This window comes from Anarhichas minor, unplaced genomic scaffold (assembly GCF_050575085.1).
Source record: "Anarhichas minor isolate MPS153535 unplaced genomic scaffold, ASM5057508v1 ptg000017l, whole genome shotgun sequence".
Classification (NCBI taxonomy): domain Eukaryota; kingdom Metazoa; phylum Chordata; class Actinopteri; order Perciformes; family Anarhichadidae; genus Anarhichas; species Anarhichas minor.
This window is the reverse complement of record NW_027466463.1, coordinates 12,771,492-12,791,932: the sequence shown is the minus strand read 5'-3', so window position 1 is coordinate 12,791,932 and position 20,441 is coordinate 12,771,492. Positions and strand designations below refer to the sequence as shown.

Below are 20,441 nucleotides of genomic sequence, written 5' to 3'. Positions count from 1 at the left end.
CAGCAGGCAGAAGCTCCGTGGCTGCTGATGGATCACCATGACGCACACAAAACTATTTGATATCTTTATTCATTTCTACAATAAATGTAATGTAGGAGTGATACAAAATCTGAATCTAGGATGAGAAGAAGTTAAAAGACAATGTCCTGCCTTCCCCAGAAAAAACATAACACTGAAAAAGTCCAGTCTCTTTTAAATTCGACTTTGCTTCACTGGCATAACCACAAGTTAATATGTGATCCTGATTCCATTCAAATCTTCTTATCCTGCCTCAGTAATGAATAGAGCCTGGATATCTAGATATGTAAAGGCTAAAAGATGTAACTACTTTTAGCCTTATTGCATCTGCAAAAGGAGCCAGTATGACCAGAAAGCTTGTTGAGTGAGATTTTCTCTGAGAATGAATTAAATGTGACCACTTATATGATTTCTACTTGATTGTATAGCTTTGTCACTGCAATGTATTTAACAATGAACAACAATTTAACAATAAGCCTGTGGTCAAAGTCAGTGTAAACATACTGAGCATTATACTGAACACAGGCAAAGATTATCAAGTATATAAGAGATACAAAGTTCAGGACAAAGTGCTGACTTTTAAGTGGAAGACTATATGGGAACTCTGCAATTAGACAATTTCAGCCAATTAAATCTGCAGCCGGGATCAAGCTGCTAGAAGCTTTAATCTGCTGTAGTGCTCTATCCAGCAGCTGTCTGACATATGAAGACCGTGAGAAGTTTATTTAATTGTTAGTATTGTTATCTATCAACTGGGTGGGAGTGGGGTTGGGTGACTGAGGCGGTCGCTCTCCTCCCATCGCTGCTCGCCAAGATAAGAGCTGAAAAACCACAAATGTGTTAGAAAACACCCCGAATTCACCCTCAGCGTCAAGGACTCGCACTTGTTCACAATGACGGATTCAAACTTGCTGTAAGTACGACAGCGTTTTCAACTCTCTGTTTCTTCAGTTAGTAAAAATCCCCTTTACAATATACAAGAACGTCAGTGTGTGAAAATGTCTTTTAGTGATAAGATGCTGACAGTGGAGGAGAGTCTAAAAGGGAGCAAAATGAAGCAGAAGAAGGAAGAGGCCTGGAAACCACAGGGACCCAGGGATCCATTTGCTATGGTTTGTGTCTTCCTGAGCGTGTGAGTGCATACATGCAGTGATGTATGTGTGCTGGTCTGTGTTTGTTGCAATGTGAATATTCATAAACTCGCCCGTGGATGTCCTGTATGCCCATCACACATGAAACAGGAAAATGTGTCTTTTGAAATCACCGATTTTGGCTGTAGGAATCAATTTGAGTTATGCTGCTGTGTGACGGCCAAACGTCAATCTTCTTGGGAGAGATGATAGTAACTTGTCCTTGCTGGTCTTGTTCTGCCCTAGCTGGACTCTCTTCCAGAAGCCAAGCAGCAGGAGATCCAGAGAGCCCTCCACCTCTTCTCCTTAGGCCCAAGTCTGCCGAAGACCCTGCAGCAGGCCAAATCACACACTTACCGTTTCTGGGACACACAGCCTGTCCCCAGACTGGGTAGGACGTGATATTCCTGTTCCAGCGAATATTTGTTGAAAAACAAAAGCATTTGCTCAAACTTATACTAAAGCAAAAGTTTGACATTTTTAGGATATACCCTTTTTGCTTTCTACAGGAGATTAGATGAGAAGACAGATACCATTCGTCTGTTAAATATAAGGCCACAGCCAGCAGACGGTTAGCTTAGCTTAGCATAAAGACTGGAAACGGGATAAACAGCTAGCCTGGCTCAGTCCAACGGTAAAAAACCCATCTACCAGCACCTCTAAAGCTCATTAATTAACACATTATGTCTTGTTTGTTTAATCAGTACAAAACCATGTGAGGAGCCGGGAGTGAGATTGATTTTGTTGTTATGGGATATAATGTACAGGATTATTTCATAGCTCTGAGCAGTTTCCAGGCAGAGACTTCAGGAAGTTACTGTTGTCAGTCAAGAAATAGTTACCCTGGCAGACGTGTGATCATATTCACCCTGGTTGTGCATGTGTGCACGGCACTTGAGGGTATTACACTGGCAGAAAACATGACACAAAAAAATCATCAAAACATTGCTCGGGTTACCTATAACTCCACTGGTGATTACAGCCTCTAATGCCACTTAACTCATTTCATGGATTTTAAATAAATGAATGGTAAGAAGAAGAAAAAACCCTATAATCCTATTTAGTATTGTCGTTAAAAAAAAACATAACCATAAGTCCATAAATCATTCGCTATAATTACAACATTGAGAATTAAGTTACCTCATTTAATTCTTTATATTTGCGTCCTCAGGTGACAGTTTTGTGACTCATGGCCCAATCGTAGAAGGTGAAGCCAGTGTCCGTGAGGAGCCCTACTCTCTACCTTCAGGTTTCTCCTGGGACACTCTGGACCTGAGCAGCCCTACTGTGGTAAGTTACATACTGTAAGTTACTCTATGTAGTTAGAAACATGCATCCCTTTCAGAGGTAAGGAACGGTGCTTTTATTAGTGTGAATCTAAGGAAATGTTGACTCACATTCTCCATGTTTTCATCTATCATTGCAGTTGAGAGAGCTTTGCACTCTGCTCAACGAGAACTACATGGAAGAGGATGACAACACCATCAGGTGTGAGTTCTCGCTGGAGTATCTACAATGGTAAGCTTCAAGCATGCGCATTTAGTCACTTTTGGTTCCAGCAAAACTTGCTGAAAACATGTCCCCCTCCGTCTGGCATTAGCGCACTTTAAAACTGCTCTGTACGACTGCAACACATGAATTTGAGCTTCTGAGTTGCACTAAAGGAACGATGGCGTTGAGAGTCTGAAAAGGACGACATCATTTCTCCCAGTCGACTTTCCAGCCTGACCCTCCGACAAACCGTTATCAATTACAAGCCGGCTACTCTAATCGCTTCACTTCACTTTTGCTGCTTTCCTTTGTGATCTGCATAAACGGTATACTTCAGGGAACAAAACAAAAAGAAATGTACTTTGTTACGAATAATTAACATTAGCATTCCAGGAACTGGCACAGGTCTTTGGCCCTGAGGTTAAAGAAAGCTGCTGTATTTATTCAGCTGAGTCATCTCATGCTCAATACTTTTATTAAATTGTCCTTAATCAGAGTTTATTGAACTACCCCTGCATGTACTCACAGAGCCATATTGCAGACAATGTCTCTCTCTTCCTCTTAAGGGCTTTACAACCTCCTAACTGGCTGCCCCAGTGGAACTGTGGCGTGCGAGTACACACCAATAACAAGTTAGTCGGCTTCATTGCCGCTCTTCCTGCAGAGGTCCGCGTGTATGAGACGTGAGTAGCTCATAAATGTATGCAACGATGTGTGTTTGTGTGAACTCCGGTGAGCTGTATTAGCATTCAGAGCACTTGCCGACAAAACTGTAGCAATTTAACTTTCGAGTGTCTCGAAGCAAATGCTCAAAAGACGTGCTCGCCTGCAGGGACAAGCGGATGGCACAGGTCAAACTCCTGTGTGTTCATAAGAAGCTGCGCCTCAAGCGGATGACTCCAGTCCTGATCCGAGAGCTCACCAGACGGGTCAACCAGCAGGGCCTCCACCAGGCTGTCTACACAGCTGGCATAGTGCTGCCCACACCACTAAGCTCCTGCAGGTAGTAGACAGGGTTGATTCACATTTGTTTCAAAGGCAAAGTGAAGCCACAATTAGCACTGTTAAAGCCCCTGGAGAATGTCGATACTGTAATATGAGGGATGGGTTTTGACTTGGACACAAAATGTTCTGCCGAAGTCACGAGAATTCTGGTCATTTGACATGGCAGATTTCTGTTTTTGTCTTTGCTTTGTTTACTCGTTTGAAGCAGCAGATTGCATTTGGAGGAAGGGGAGAAAGGTGACAGGTCACAGTTAATCAAATCTGATCAAACCACACCCGCCCAGTCCTGGTGAAGCAGATGAGCTGAGTTTTTGAGTGTGAAACCCAAAATTGTACTTGGCATTAATGGCTTATTTAGTCAAGAATGTGTCATGTTATGGAGAAACACATTGCCAGGGTCTTTAACACCGTGAAGATTTATATAAAACATTAAACTCACTCTCGTTCCTCTAACTAGCAAACATGCAGTCTTTGTTTTTTAGTACAGGTCTAATGCTATTTCTCCAAAACAAGTATGTTACAATGGGGATGTCATGTTTGGTATTTATCTTATGAAGCAACATTCCACCTTCAGTGTCCCTACCAAATAAACAAACTAAATATTTTAGGTACTGGCATCGCCCTCTGAATCCCCGAAAGCTGACAGAGGTGAGCTACCCGGGTCTGAGACAGAACATGAATCTGCAGAGAGCTCTCAAATTCTACCGTCTGCCTGAGGTTAGTTTGTGCTGCCACCTAGAGACTACAACCCATTAGTGCCATTATAGTGTGACATTGACCTGCCATCACACAGTCTCTTCAACTGACTGACCAAAAGGGTGCATGCAAAATGTTTAAAGATGCAGGCAACTAACTCTATGGCGCTTACTGAACATGTTTTTTCTTCCTGTCTCTCCCAGGTGACAAAGACTCCAGGTCTGCGCCCTCTGACTAAAGAAGATGTGGTGGGGTTACACTCACTACTGCAGGCAAACCTCCGCAAGTTTCACCTCAGCTCCAGGTTGTCTTTGCAGGAAGTAGAGCACTGGCTGCTACCCAGAGAGAACGTGATTGACACCTATGTAGTAGAGGTCTGGCCTGACAATTTGTGATGTTGATTTAGAGCGGTCCTCACCCTTTTGTGTGCACTTTAAAGCTCATTATGCTGCAGTATAGTTAAGAGTGTGTTCCCTTCCTCACATGCAGGGTGATGCTGGCACACTGACAGACGTGGTGAGTTTCTACGGCGTCTCCTCCAGGGTGCTGAATCACCCAGTCCACACTGGCCTGAGAGCAGCTCATCTCCTTTACGTTGCCGGCACCGCCGCGGACCCAGTCGACCTCATGGAGGACGCACTGGTCTTGGCTAAATCTGTGAGTGCCATTGAAAAAGTGCACAAGGCTTTCCCTCCAAACTACATACGTGCAGTTAAATGATCAATGTACTCAAAATGATCTATAGAATAAAATTTGAAGGGTAATATGTATCTTTTTTGATGAGTAGATTTGATAACAAAATAAATGCTCCATTTCCTCACTGACAGAAAGGTTTTGACGTCTTCTCCGCTCTCGACGTGATGGATAACAAGAGCTTTCTGGATAACCTCAAGTTCAGCGTCATGGACAAGAGTCTTCATTACTACCTGTACAACTGGATTTGTCCTAATATGAGCCCAGACGAGGTAATGAATACTGTAATATCTCCTCCTGCCAAGACACGTCACTGTTATTCTGTGTATGTAATATACATTGGAAAATTCTAATACACACATTGAATCATTGGTCATTCAAGCCGTTAGGGGGGGTAAACTAAAACACATATCTAGAATTACCTTGCCAAAACTTGTTTCGGCCAAAACTGTTTCTATGTGCCCAGATTCATGATATACGTTTCCTTTTTTTGCCACACAATAAAGCAGGTGGAAATTATGTCAATATAGCAGAGAAATCACTCTGACATGTTTGACAGCTGCCAGCAGTAATGGCTGTATGTTTTGCAGGTGGGCTTGGTGTTCCCCAACTAACCTAAGAAGTGGTGGAGTGGTGAAGGTGGAGAGACCATAGTGGTTGGCAGCACAGTGGGCATCAAAAAAAATGGCAATCTGTAAAACAGCACACTCACAAATCAATGAAAGAAATAAAGACAAATTCCATTTGTAAATACATTCATCATCTGGATGTCAGTTCATTCATTCAGCGTTTCTGCTACAGGAAATGATTGATTTTGGCATGATGGAGAACTGAGTAACCGTGTGTGTGTGTGTGTGTGTGTGTGTGTGTCTTTGGGTATTTCAACAGGGATTTTTAACCTCTGGTGACATTAGATGGATTATCGAGTGTATAGCGACATTGTTTTCACAGAAACAAGTTGCTGTTGAGTCCAATATTTATTCATGCAGCATAAATTAAATTAAAACAAAAAATCTCAGAGGCGGAAATCTGTAAACTTTCGGACTTAAAGGTGCATCAATCATATAAAGACAAGAGTCTACAAACCCCACTAGCAGCTCTGTGAGGCTGTACAGAGACACAGTGGTGCTGTGAGCCGCATGCTAACATCAGCAATGTTCAACTAGCAATATAATGGACCATAGTCACCATATTAGCATTAACAAAAAGTACAGCTGAGGGTGATAAATGCTGCCATATGGTGGACTTGTGGGTAAAGATGGTGATTACTTTCGGGCTCCATATAAATCCCAGTTGTTTGACCAGTATTGGCAGACCAAAACCAAAAGATCTAATGCTCATGTCCACGCTGAACCCTTTCTTTTTGCAAAATAACTCCAAATTACTTATGACGGACAGCACAGCACATTCAAAAAAAGGTATAGGTTACCATGACCAAGGTATTGTGTGAGGATTTATATTTTTATTTTATAAGATTACGTGTTTGTTCCTTATCTGGATGTCAGAAATCAGAAATCAGAACGGGTTTATTGACAAGTACATGAAACAATATTTGTAATCAATTATCAAGAGGGGTGGAAGAAGTGTTAGAAGTAGCAGGAGCAGGAGGATCCTCCCAGCATAAGGCCCCAATGTCCCTAAATCCTAAAGACGCCCCTGTTTTAGACCATGCAACATCCCCTGATAACTATCTATAACCACGAGGTGCACACAATGTCTAATTATGAACAGCAGGGTGCACTGCAACATTAACATTACAGTGAGCCTTTTATTGTGAGCAACTATTTGGGAGTGCAGAGGCAGACATCATCTGCTTCGCATTTTATTGTTGAATGCGTAAGAAAAACAGGGTTTTTTTTCTCATCGATGCATTTTGTTTGAGAAATATTGGATAGTTTTTTCTTTTTGGGCCCCTCCCAATGAAGCAAATGAAATAATCTGGCAAATTGAGTAGAGAATAAATCTTAAATCACTTTTATATGGGCTGCAAGCTAATCAAGTACACACGGCATCAATTTTAGGGTCACAAACCAAAAGTTCTGCTTTTTTAATCTTTTTCAACTAATTATATTTAAAAGCACATTTTTGTTTTACGTTTAAAGTAGCTGAAGCAATAAATACTTATTGTAAAAATGTGTCTTGGGTGAAGGCAATTTGTCAGTGGTCACCTTCCACTTAAAAACACGTACAAACGTTGCAAACAAGTCATAATTTGGAGCCTGCATTTACCAGGGGTACGTGAACGCATCACGGTGATGAGTTTGGGCCAATCAGAGGCGAGAAGGCATTTTGAGTTTGAAGTAAGTTGACCGGACCTGACAGCGATCTTCACTGCCGCCTCTGCACCCTGCCCGGGCAGGACAGAGCCACGTCTCCCCTTAGCTTCGGTGCAGGATGAGCGGAGGAAGCCAAACTGTTTCATAAAGAAGAAAAGTTTTTTTCCCTCTACTTTTTCCTTTCATCTGCGTCGAGGACTCGCTCTTGTCGGCTGAACGTCAGTGCAGTAACGCGCTGAACTGTTTAACATTAGCATTGCAGCGTTAACGTGCAGCAGTGTGGTGTTTTGATTGAACAGCTGTCTTTTTCGAGGGTCCCACAGACATATCTCCGTGGATGTCGCCGCGTGTGTTGACGCCCGAGCAGACCCCCGTAAAGGATCGCAGGTATGTTACTCACAGCATAAAGTGGCAGTTTATGTTGTAACATTGTAACGAGTGTGTTGCTGCAGTACTACCGAGGCACTACCACAGCTTCCTCTAACCGATGTTAAGTCATTTACAGCTGTTTCAGGAAATGCACGGATATTACGGTACGAAATGCTACATTCAAGGATATGATGCGTGTTATGTTGTCACACTCACACTCCCGACAGCTGCCATTGCGTTTGTCAGTGTAGGTTCCTTCCTTCATCGACAATAGACGCTGGAGGGAATGCTTTTTTTAAAAAACGCATTGCTTTTTAATATTGCACTTGAAATACCCATACTTTCTATTTCTATACCGTTATGTTAAGGCGTGTGCATTACTGCATCTAAGAGAACAACGCCTCATATCAGTCCATTGAATTGCATTTGGGGTTGAGTTCTGCAAAACCACCTGTGAAGACCACGCGATAAGAGAGCGTGAGAGCTGAAACTGTCTGAACTCTTCTGTGGCGACCAGGCTGACAGTATACTGTCACTACGAACTAGATTATGTAACTTGGGACAACATGGTTTGGAATCAAAGTCATGTTTACCTGTGTCAGGCTGCCACGGCCATGCAAATACCTGCAAGCTGCCCTGGGTAATGCTGCTGTGTGTACTTTTGAGATGGATGAGACCTGTTTGGTTTCCTTCGATATGGCGACTTGTGCCCTCTGTGAGGTGCAGCCTTTGTTTATTCAGTGTGCATTTCAAACACCAGTCTTTTTCCTCTGACTTTTAACCAGGCCTGCCTCTTATTATTTGTCACCAGGCTGTGAATTCTAAATGTTTACGTTCAAAATAAAGTAATTAAAGTGAGATAAACGAGATCCCCTGGAGTTCATTAGTCTGTATCTTCTACATGTGCTGTGTAAAAGTGCTATCAATCGTTGAAAGAGTTTGTTTTGTTCCTTGAATGGTGAATAGAAGGAAACCAATTGAAGCTTCGTATCCGACGGCTATGGTGTTTGAAGCTTGCCAGGTTGTAATTTTCCCTCTGTGTGGCATCTCAGTGGCTTGTGTCACAACAGGTTTACCGAGACCTTCCTCAGCCAGCTGGTGTTGAGCAAGAGCGAGAAAGAAAATGAATGCATGCCTCGATAAGAGATACTGTGTTTGTGTGCCGGGCACAGAGCAAGACTGCACATGCTTGCTGTACTTTTTTTTTTTTTTTTTTTTTTTTTTTTTTTTAACTAATTAATAGCATGCAGCTTAGTGTTACTGATGCTGTGTTGAGAAAAAAAAAAGCAAGTTGATAACCAGCCTGTGCATACTTTTAACGCCTGGAGCAAAAACTTGTCCGAGCAGGGAGTGGCCCTTGTCGTGCTTGCATCATTCTGCTGCTCCTTACCTGCCTCCTCAGTGGACCGTGTAAAGACCCCAAACAAAGAGACAGATCCTCCATTGTTGTTCAGCAGAAGTGTGTGTGGTTGTGGTTTAGTTTTAGCATTCACCTGAACGGCTCGTGTCAGGCGTTGCGTTGCCCCTTGCAGGGATCTTGTTGCTCAACAATGGAAAGAGGGCTTTTGGAGGGGTAGATGAGGGTTCCTGCTGCAGAGACTTGTCTTGTTCTACGCTGTAACATCAACTTGTTATTCTTTAGTTTTTTTCTTTAGAACAAGTCTTCAAGAGTGAAACTATCCACTTTCAATTCCTGAATAATAAGATAATAATAATAAGAGCTATAGCGGGGAATGCATGGGTTTGAATGATCGTGTTGTTGGTTTTTTTTGGCTTCTCTTGAAGCTTCAGATCAGTTAATGGCCTCTCACTGGGCTTTTATTTTGTAGGTTCCTGCTGCTGTTTTGCCAACCTTCCGTCATGAAGGTGCGAGTTCCAGATTTATGTCCGGTGCACTGAGTGAGTGTGCCTCCCACAGAGGGTTGCTTAGCTGAAAAGTAATTGAAGAGATGTAAACAACCCTCTTGTTAAATTAGGATTGTGAATTCGATTTAAATGGCTAATTAAGGTTTTTAAACAAGGATTGAAGAGGGGAAAGGCACACAATAGTACACTTGTGCACCCAGATCGCCTCAGTTTAGTACAAAATGAGCAAGGTTTTACTTTTATATCTATTTTGGACCGGCAGTGTGATGCTTTGATTGCTGTCCTATACGTATAAAAGAATGTTTTGTTAGTTTATTAAAACTTCTCATATCATACATTTCTGCACATGCAACTATTGCTACAGAACCAAAACAACCAGACACGAGAGCAGTTATCTTCCAACAGACACTTAACATTAGTCATTGTCACCTTGTCACTGTCAACAACCATTCAACGCCAAGTGTCCACAGCTGTCATTACAGATTATAATTTTACAGTTTTTAATATACATATCATCTGTCACCGTCAATATAAATCCTACACACTAGTGTCTATACAGTATAGAGGCATCGTAACATGTGCATACTGTATATAATCATCCATTCAGTGTTTTTGTTTTTTACAACTTACAGAACACTTGAGACATTACTTTTTTTAAATTTTATTGTTGTTCATTGGTGCTTTTTTTGTATATACTATATAAATTCTTGTCACTACTTGTTCATAGCAATCCTGTCTATTCTTTACCTTTTATCAGTCCAACATTGTTGTCCTTGTCCCTGGCTGTTCAAGTACAATGACAGAGATGCAAAAACACAGAGTCAAATTCAAACAGAGAAGCGAAGGAGCACAAAGGCTTCTCCGTGTTTTATTTTGCATTTACGTTTGTGATCCTACGTTTTTTGTTTTCATAATAAAACCACTCGGGAACAGTGGGCCTTATTTAAAAGCTCTCCATAAATAAGATGAACTTTTTGAAGTAGCTCTTGTTTCACATGGTCAGTAAGATAGTATTTGAACTGAGCATTTTGAGTCTTAAGCCTCCCCTACATGTGCTACTCAACAGTTAAATAACAGGTAGCAGATGAAGCGCAAAACTTGGCTGCAACAAGGCCAGGATCCACTCAACCCCGTCTCTCTCCGGTCTGACCCACGCTCTCTCCTCGGAAGGGTTTGATGTCGGCTGCACAGCCAAGAGATTCTGCAGCACAAATATTTATACAACGCAGAAAGGGTTGTGACAAAGTGAGCAATAGGAACTCCACAGGAGCGAGTGCTCGAGGGTTACCCCCGGGCTAATCTCCACTAAGACATATTTATAAACCTAGCTAGCAGTTAGCGTGGACCGCTTCCAGCTTCGTCACCAAGACGCTAACTGTATTTGTTCAGCGACTGCACAGCCGAGGCCCACTTCAATGACGTCGTTAACCAGTGTAATATTTGCATGGCACATAAACATATGGTTATACTTCAGACTTTCATTTGATTTGCGCTCGCATAATAGTTTCCATGTGTAGGGGCAGCGGCATGCGTCTCTCTGTGCTACATTTCACTTTTGTTTTAGCTCCGTGCCAGAGCTCAGAATTTCATCTGACACCACCGTCAACTGAAAATAAAGCCGTGGAATAAAAAACACCAGAGAGTGTTTTTTTGAATCTATGTTCAAAACTGAGTTTATGGGCAACCTTTTCTGTGCACGTCAACCAGGGTTGTGTTGCCTTTGTGTTCGAGAGTGACAGAAGTTGCCACGTAACATCCATTAATAAAACGTACACAAGCAAATGTATCTGTTAGCAGTAGTATACTGTAATCTACAACAACAGTGTAATACTGTAAACATTATTACAGTACTGTGCTGTATAGAAAAGCCATTAAACTGTTATTTTAGTGTTCCTACTGTAATCTACAACACCAGTTTAATGCTGTAAAATGTATTAAAGTACTGTAGAATGTGATATGTTCAGTATAACACTGCTAGAAGCTAATGATTTAGGACTCCAATGGCCACCTTTTCACTTAAAAGGCTTTAGCTGGCATTACATGGTTTACAATACTCCATCTCCCAGCCATGGAGACCCATCCCCCCCCCTGCAAGGACCCCTTTAACCCCTCCACCCCCTGCTCAGTGGCATTCCAGCTGGCCAGATGGTGTCTGCTCTGCACAGTGGACACCAGAGAGAGAGAGAGAGAGAGAGAGAGAAACCCCACCAGCAGGATTCACCGGATGAGACATTCCACCCCACTGACCCCCCCCTCACCCTGCCTCACCCCGCCCCTAATGTCACCCTCTCTGTTCAATGTTGTCTGTAGCCCACAGGCGGGCCACTCCGGGGATGAAGTCCGTGTTGATAAGTTGTTGACAAGCGGGAAAATCGCATTAGATGGTTTCTATGGAGAGACGGCTCTGTAGTTTCACTGTACAGAGTGACAGAAGAAATCCCTCATTTCTGTGTTCAGGCCGGAACTCAAAGCACCGTCACAACATCTATGTAAATACGTTATCATGAGTGGAATGATTGCTGTCGTGCATTGTTATTCAGGAACTAGTAAAATAAATGCTGGAAGTACACAGAGAAGAGGAAACATGCATTGAACGAAACATCAGTTCTACTCAAAGTAACTGGCCTCCAATAGTTGAAACGGCTTTGATTGAGTGCAGCGACGATTGTCTCGGTCAGTTTGCACATTTTTTTTCACACCTTCAGTCAAAAATCGGCAAATGTAATGCCCTCGCAGTGTTGCTTGAGTGAGGCAATGCTTTCTGTATGCGAGAGTGCAACAAAGGGTTGCAAGCGGTGTGGGGGTAGGTGCTTTAACTTTAGCTACTACAGTACATCTGTCCCTTTAAAAAGAAGAAAACTGTGTGGGTGTTTGTTGCTGGCCCACATTAACTCCAACGTAGCACACTGTGTTGTGTATGTGCGAGTATGCGTGCATACATGATCCCCTAGCAAGATAAAGCCCCATAAACCCCACCCTTCCCTTCCCTTCCCTCTCCACACTCCAGCTTCCATGATTGCAGCCTTGTTGTGTGTGTCTGTGTGTATTTCTGTCAGCCTGTTATTGTGATCCTCCGGTTGCGTGTCGGTGTGCACTGCGGTGTGTGTGTGTGTTTCTGTGCGAGTTTGCTTGTTTGCCTTCCCATACGTCACATTTTAATGGCTCCTTTGAATGTGGTCAACAGAAAGCTGGAAGGCTTGGACAAAGAGCTAGCCTGTAAAAAAAAAAAAATGCAAAATAGAGGAAAACACAGATGCTCCTCTCTGTTGAATGTCATTGCTTTACTGCGTTTGAATGACGTGCGCTGCCGTTGTACCCCCATGACAAAGATCTCGAGGAGGGGAAAGCAGCACACTTTCTTTGCCCGGTGACAATGGTAGCTCCGTCTCGAGCAGGTCAGTACAGTTTTTATAGTGTCGGTTACTTAGGCAGAGCAGAGCGCAGGCATGAGTACCCAGGGGGTTGTTATGTCAACTGCCTCTCGGGTGACTGGCTACAGTCAGCAGGACTTCTGGTAAAAGGGATTTGAGGGAGTTTGTGTCTGTGTGAGACAGAGAGGGGAGGGAGGGGAGGGAGAGGGAGAGATGGATTAGTCTCAGGCCCAGGCATTTGCCCCATCCTCCTCCTCCTCCTCCTCCTCCTCCTCAGCAGATCTTGTCCTCCCTCCACCCCCGTACCACCAGACTGGGGCCCCTTGGCACCCCGGAGACACTTGCCCCACAAAGCGATCACATCCGCCCCCACTAAAGCCCATTCTCTCCTCAATCCTTTCCATCTTCTTTCCCCCTCTGATCTCTGCAGTTCTCTTCATTCTCTTTGTTGTACCCACCCTCCTTCCTTTTTTTTTGTCCTCCATCCTTCTCCACCCTGCATCCTTTATCAAAGTGCTTCCAAAACTTTTTTTCTGGGGACCCGCTTTTTAGAAATGACAAATTATCACGACACAATTATCTCTGTATCCCGAGAAGAGCGAATTTGTGCTTTTTATTCTTGACCATTTTTGAACAGACATGTTTGATAAATCACAACTTTGTATTTTGCATGTGTTATTGAAAACACACGTAAATACTTGATAAAATTAGACCAAATAAATGCATATAGGCGGAGCTAACATGCTCTTGTTGTCACTAAAACAAAGAGAAAGCACGCTAGAGCTTTCATATTAGATTAAATGTTATCAGAACGCTACAATTATCAGAACAATACAAACATTCAGGCTCCCTCATGTGGCCCAAAGGTGTACTGCAGATATAAAGCTACACAAAAAACAATGGAAGACATTCTGCTAGTTTATTTGGTGACCCTAATAAAATATCCTGCGACCCACATGTGGGTCCCATCACCAAATCCCCCTTTCTCCCCCTTTTCCTATTTCCTTACAGTTCACAGTCAGGGGAGAGTTGAGTCATGTGAATGAGGGGCTTTAGCCATGTTAGACAAACCCCCCCCCCCCCCCCCCCCTTTTCAGAATCACCCTTTTGAAGCTCTCTGTTAGTGGAGGCCCGTTTCAACCGGATGAAGAGCCTCTACAATTGCAATTAAAACTTCACTCCGCCAGTGGTTTTCAGGCAAAGCACTTAAACCGCCTTGTGCTGAATGATTGCTTTTTAATGAGAAACACACTGGCCACTCAGTATGTGGTTGATTGTTGTATGAGGGTGGCTTGAAAACCGCGTGACACACCCTGGAACCCCGCGCCCCTCCCTAGCCGGTTTCTGGTGCATTTGTTTGGTTGGATGGATCGGCTAGAAGCCGACGCGTAATTTGCAAGATGGAGTTATTGGATTTGGGGACTGAGGACCCGTACTCGGGCCTATCTGCTGTCAATGATTGGTCACATGACCTGGTTGCAGTCAAACCATGCACACAAACATGCAACATTTTTACAGTGGCCAACATTGGTACTAAGATTTGGAATAGTTAGTGAAGCATATTACGTGAGCAAACATCAAAGCAAGGTAAACAATACTTTTGAAAGTCACTTGAAGATACTTCCATCTTTTGTTTTTGCTCCTTTTATGAGCCCTGGCCTTGGCTGAAACCTCCCCAGGGCTGCACCGGTTGACAAACGTTTCTTAAAAATGCACCGCCGGTCTGTCTTTGCAATCCAAGCACTGGCACCTGGTTTTCTCAGTGGAGTAAAGTTTCTACTCTCCACCCTCTTCCCTTTCGAATGACCGTGTTTTTTTAATTTGGAGCCGCCTTGTGTCTTTAACCGCCTCCTCTCTTCTTCTTTTTTTTTTTGTACAGCGAAGGAAAGTCTCGCTGATGTTTGCAGGTCGTCTCTTTGTCTATTCAAGCTTCTCTTGAAGAGGAAGTCCGTGAGTTTTTTATACAGTCAAAATCCCCTACTTTCAATTCAAATCCACTGTTTATGCGTCGGGTGTAGCCTCCATTCCTGCTCTGTCCTCTTGTGTGGACATGTGAATTGTGAAAAGATACACAGGCCGGTGAGCTACAGGTCAGCGTTTGCCTCTGAGGCGAGCTTCCTGTCTGACTCTTGGAATAAATCAGTGAGCTCATGCGTGACAGGTATTGTTTTCCCATAACGAGCCTGCTTTCTCATCGCTTCACCCGTGTAGATAATGACAAACAGTGGGCTGTGAGTAACGGTGACATAATGACATCTGATGTTTTTCGCTGACTCACCTTTTGAAATGTTCTTATAAATTAAAACACCAGACAGTAACACACCACAGACGACGTTAAACTACAGTGAGCAGTTCCCAACCAGGATTGCAGAGAGGTCTAAACCCTGAACTAAAAGTAAACAGTTGAAATAAAAGTAATAGATACATAGTTTGTTGGCTAAATGGTTGCACTAGTTAGCTGAAAATAATGGATAAACATTTGAAATGTCCAGCTTCTTTTAGTGGTAGAAGTAAAAATGCAAACTTAACCAAATTGACCTAAACATTGAATGTTCAAGTGTATGAATACACTCTCGTTAGTATAATTAATACTGTTAAATAACCTTCAACCCGTCTTGGCTTTTGCAACTTCTGCCTATGTGGTCGATTGCATTCGTCATGTAGAACAGGCCTGTTATGTAATCCAAAGTAACCGCTTATAATCACTGGAGGTCTTTGCAGAGCAGTAAATATTTAAAAAACGGGGCCATCATGGAGCACTTAGACTTATTCGAGGAAATGGTGACACTAAATCTGATACTGTTTTGAAAGCGAATTGGATGTCTGGCTGTTGAACCCATTCAAAGTTTTCTCAAGAGTTTTGGGACATTTGCCAGGTTCATGAGTAACATTTCCTGATTAGTCGAGTATTCATGAAGAAAGGATATGGGTCAGGAAGTGACACGTTTGGCCTTTGTTTGCGACAGATCTTCCTCTCGTCGTCAGGAACAACTCCCAACGGGCAACAAAAGGTCAGAGAACAACGTCAGTGGTTGGAAACGGACTGTTTGTTTACATGCCCTAGAGGAGCAGAAATCATATTGCCATGATTTAGCAGGCAGGACTGGTATAACCGCATACTGAGCAAGACAGACGCACTCTCGTCAGAGAAACAAAGCATTGTGGTAAGTGTGACACTGAGTGCAGTAAGTGGGTTTTCCCCCTCCACCTTCATTACCACTCACTGAATCAATACAAGCACATTAGAGCGCATTCAGAGCCGCCCTGCACGTCTCTGCTTGCTCCACTTGTCTGTTCTGAGGAAATACCCATAAATAGGTAATGACACCTTGGGGTGTTCTGGCAGTGTAAAAAAACAAATTCCCGAGTGAGTTCACATTTCACTGATAGGGATGATAATTGTTCTTGTATGACGAACAACTGTGTTTTCAGTCCCCCTTGTTGCTTAAAATAACACCAGCAGCTTCCAAACAAAGCAGCCTCGATGTTCCGGGTCTCCACGGACCGAGCTTTAGTGCACTGTGTAGCACTCCTTTTATAGGTAGTGACCTAGGTGAGTTATGTAAGCGTGTGCACAGCGCTGAAATCAACATCCGAACTCAGGATCGCTCTGCCTTCATAAGGCAATTCACCGGCTTCGGAGTGACGGTTCAGTTTAAACCCCCAAAAACAAGTCAAGTTAAACATATCTGCTTTAGGTTTTGATGAGGAAAACGGCTGCTGCTTCAATTTGAGATAATATTTGATGTTTTTACCATTTTATATTTCATGGAATACACAACCAAAGCAAACCTTATCTTGAAACGCTACGCTTTTTAACCCCGATGACATCATTTTGTTATTGGGCTGCGGAGCTCTTGAAGGCTTGAGGCTGGCTAGAAGGGGATTTATCGCTACCAATTGATTATGCCTGCGTATTTGATAGGCCGTTGGGTTTTTATATTATACACTGACTTCCTTTCTCAAAGCTTTAGCAGCTGATCCTGGTTTCATTCCTAAAATATGTTCTAGTGTGTGTTCTGGCTAAGTTCAATTGGCTATGGGTACTTGTCGCTGCACTATACCTGGAATAGTATGTGCTTGGCGCTGATTTGTTAATTTAACAAACAGATGGTGAATTTAGTTTTGCGTGGCGCAGAGCGTACATTTCCCAGCGTGAAGGTGTGTTGGACATCTCCGGTGCTCAATACACGGCGTCCTGCAGAGTTACAGTTTATGGTTAGACTAAATTTAAATCTACACAAGAGAGGCACTGTTTAGCCAAGCACTGTTATGTTAGGTGGAGGCGGGATAGTTGAGGTCAAGGTGAAGACATGCACACACACACACACACACATCCCCCGACATATACACTTATTTCCTATGTAATATTTCAAAGCCATATTTGTTTTAAGGGGACCTTAAAGAGTCCTGATTCCGGGTTAGTTTTATGGCCCAGCAGGTGGTCGGGGGTGCACTTGACATTGGTTCAAATTTGTCATCGTTACAGAGAAGGCAGCTCATTTATTCCACCTTATGACCGGAATCACTCTTCTATTCCCTCTTGCCTCGACCCATTCTTCACCCCCCCTATTTCGTCTCTCATTGCTAACATTGTCCAGACACACAGCACTTTTCATTTATATATTTCTCCCCTACCCCTGTTCCTGGATCATAAATGTGAGAACCAATGTTCTCTGTGTGTGCCCTGTAATTTGAGGGATGCCAGGGGCTACCTCAAACCTCTGCCCCTCTCTTAATACAAATATACCTCCTCTTTATCGTTTCTCTTGTCCTTGGCCGTCCTCGGACAGAAGCCCCCGAAGCATCGTAAGTGAGAGAAATGTCTGTGGAAAAGCCCCCGTGTTTGGTTTGGTGCGATCAGAAGCGGCGCACGCATATTTTTATCATCACCCGTTGACAGCTGGCGATGCATTTATGCGAGTGCAGTTTTCAAAACCTCCGCGTCCCGAGCCATATGTGTGGTTTTTTTCTGCCCTGCGTTAATACTTAATGGAACGAAATGAGCTCAACTCGGCTTCCTAAATTAAATTTGAAAAGTTAGTTAAAAGTTCACTTTGTTTATTGGGCTGGATGTGGACAGGGAAGCTGAAGCCTGTGGCCTGTCCCAGCATGCATTTGGTTGGGAATAGACTGGTATACTCTTAGTCTCTCAGTGGGCTAAAAACACATCCACACTCGGCGGCGATTTAAAGTTCCTCCTGCTTTTGTTTGTAGTAAATACAGAACCATCATGAGGTAGGATAATGTTGAAGAGGTGATTGGCGCTGGCACAAAGCCTCTGCTAAGTGAGGAATGAAATGGGATGAAGATGTTATTTGATGTGTTTTTTTCACTTTTTCTCCTCCCTCTTTCCAACTGGCTCCAAGTGAGTCGATGGAACAGAGGTTATATGAGAGTCTCGCTGCGGTGGTCGGCTGTCTTTGAGCAGAGCTGGCTGACATCATTCTCACAGTGGGGGTGGTGTGTGTGTGTGTGGGGGTGGTGTTAGCTGGGGCAGGGCTTGGCTCGCAGCTCTACAGCTGAGCCAGTTTCCAATGAAAGCTGGAGAAGTGTAAGCATTGCTTGGCACACAGCTTTACACAGGTTTAGAGTGCCCGTCATCTGAAATTGTACTCTAGGATCATGACGCTTTAATGATGTCTTCCTCTCTGCCTCTCTTGTTTGCAGCACTGGGATGACTTAAATGGAGTGAGACACCGCTGTCAAGGGAGATCTACAAGAAAGCCGATCCACATATCTGGTTCAGGACAAACTGAAGTAGCACCTTGGAAACTTCCCACCTGCGTTGGAACCCTTGAACTTCAAAAATGGATGGAATAGGCACCTTGCAGAGTTCGGCCCCAGAGACCAAGGCGGAGCGAATTGCTAGATACAAGGCAGAAAGGAGGAGGGAGCTCGCCGAGCGCTATGGCAACACGGACGAAGTCACCTCCAAATATGTCCGCAGGGACAGGAAAATTGGCGGTGCAGCCGAAACGGTGTCGTCAGAAACCAAGGAGAAGGAAAAATACGAGGATAATGGATCGGAGCAAACGTATACCAGGAGGGGCTTCAGGACCAAAGCAGCAGAACCTGTGGAGGAGCAGACTGACGACGAGCCCACGCACTTCAAAACGGACACAATTTCATCCTCTAAATCAGAAGCTGTCTCCTCCATGAAGGAGTCCTCTCATTCGAGGTGAGTTAATACACATTGTCACAAGATAATAGCGCACTTCTGTTGTTTGTGCAAGACCAGCCACAGAGTTGTTCTCAATGGGACATAAACTTGGCCATGAGACATGAAACACAAAGCGGTCCAGGCATAGAGACTCAGAAGGCCGCTAGAAGTAGAAACCCAGGCTATAGATTGCAATTAATCATCATTTTCAGTGTAGCTAGTAAAGACGAGGAGGCAACAAGTCGGCTCATTCGGAGAACACTTTGCATCTTCCGTTTGAAGGAAACATGGTCGCTAACATTTCCAAAATTGGCCATGTGTGCAAAGTGGAGCAATGCTACATTTATTTTTGCTGTGATGACATGCAAGCTGCTTCGTCACTTTTGGGGATTCTCACATGTTCAGCCCGTCTCAGAGTAACAAACCGGTATTGTCAGGCTGACCTGACAGACGTTTGTGGAGTTGTTCTCATTGGTTGCCAGGAATTTTCTTCTAAAATGTTTGCGCATAGATGGAGCAAAAACATGTTTGAGCTGTAATCAAGCCGGGGATTGTGCCGCGCACAGGCAGACATGTCTGTGCTTGAAAAACAGCCTTGGGGATTGATGATAAAGAGAGAAGAAGTGAGATGGACAGAGTGCTGAGATAATGTCACAGATTGGGGCTTGCAGGGGGGGGGGGGATTAGGATCTGCCAAGTTTTCATCCCCTGTGCTTAATGAAGCAATACAACTCAATAGCTGTGTGAGTGATGACTTGTTAGGTATTATGGACCAATTATTTTATAAGATTGGGAAAGGCGATGGACGTGCAGCGGCATGTTTCAGCAAATCTCAGCCATCAAGTACTTGATCGTCTCCTGATGGGACACATAAAGCTTTTTATGTGCATGTTTTTTTTTTTTTTTAATGACCCTGCTTATGACAAATTTAGTGTTGAAATGTATTCAGTATAAAACATGTTCAAGCATCGGTTTTGTCTAATTGTGGATATGAAGGATTTTAATTTATTTTTTTGCACATCATGCAGTGTGAAAGGAATTGTTTTTGGCTTAGCACAGCGGAAAAAAATACTTGGCAAAATACAGTCGCACACAAAGTTCTGGACAACATTTTTAATTACAGAGACAGGGTTGACGTGTTTGTCTCGCGTGCCTGTCACGTTGGCTACTAATCTTGTCAGCTTTGTTATGACGTTGGCTGCGTGGTGACATCCAGCTGTGCCGTCTCGCGTGCAGGCGTTCTTATGCCACATACAGAGTTCAACAGAGAAGGCTCTATAGAAACTGTTATTATGAGCCAATAACTTGGCATCCCCAGATATTAGTGTGTTTATTATGTTTCACCTTCAATCCCAGGGGGGGA

General features: G+C 43.5%; 2 protein-coding genes across 3 annotated transcripts in view; both read left to right on the top strand.

Annotated features, from left to right (window-relative positions):
- Positions 1–801: 801 nt before the first annotated feature.
- On the top strand, positions 802–5,788 carry LOC142951874 (glycylpeptide N-tetradecanoyltransferase 2-like). 2 transcript variants are annotated; one of them, XR_012954615.1, is made up of 12 exons: positions 802–931; positions 1,028–1,130; positions 1,395–1,539; positions 2,320–2,438; positions 2,575–2,666; positions 3,206–3,322; positions 3,472–3,642; positions 4,253–4,361; positions 4,544–4,714; positions 4,830–4,997; positions 5,172–5,305; positions 5,624–5,788. XR_012954615.1 is itself a non-coding variant. In XM_076093730.1 (12 exons), the coding sequence occupies exons 1-12, from the start codon at positions 912–914 to the stop codon at positions 5,645–5,647; spliced, it is 1,377 nt and encodes a 458-aa protein (XP_075949845.1). In that variant the 5' UTR covers positions 802–911; the 3' UTR covers positions 5,648–5,788. The 2 variants fall into 2 exon arrangements, 1 of the variants encoding a protein (XP_075949845.1); XM_076093730.1 differs by having other exon boundaries at positions 5,168–5,305.
- Positions 5,789–7,360: 1,572 nt separating this feature from the next.
- LOC142951873 (supervillin-like) overlaps positions 7,361–20,441 on the top strand; it is a 36,044-nt gene continuing 22,963 nt past the window's right edge. The window contains exons 1-2 of the mRNA XM_076093729.1: positions 7,361–7,696; positions 18,586–19,096. Of these exons, the coding sequence (XP_075949844.1) occupies positions 18,726–19,096 (371 nt within the window). The 5' untranslated portion in view covers positions 7,361–7,696; positions 18,586–18,725. The remainder of the gene's footprint in view (positions 7,697–18,585; positions 19,097–20,441) is intronic.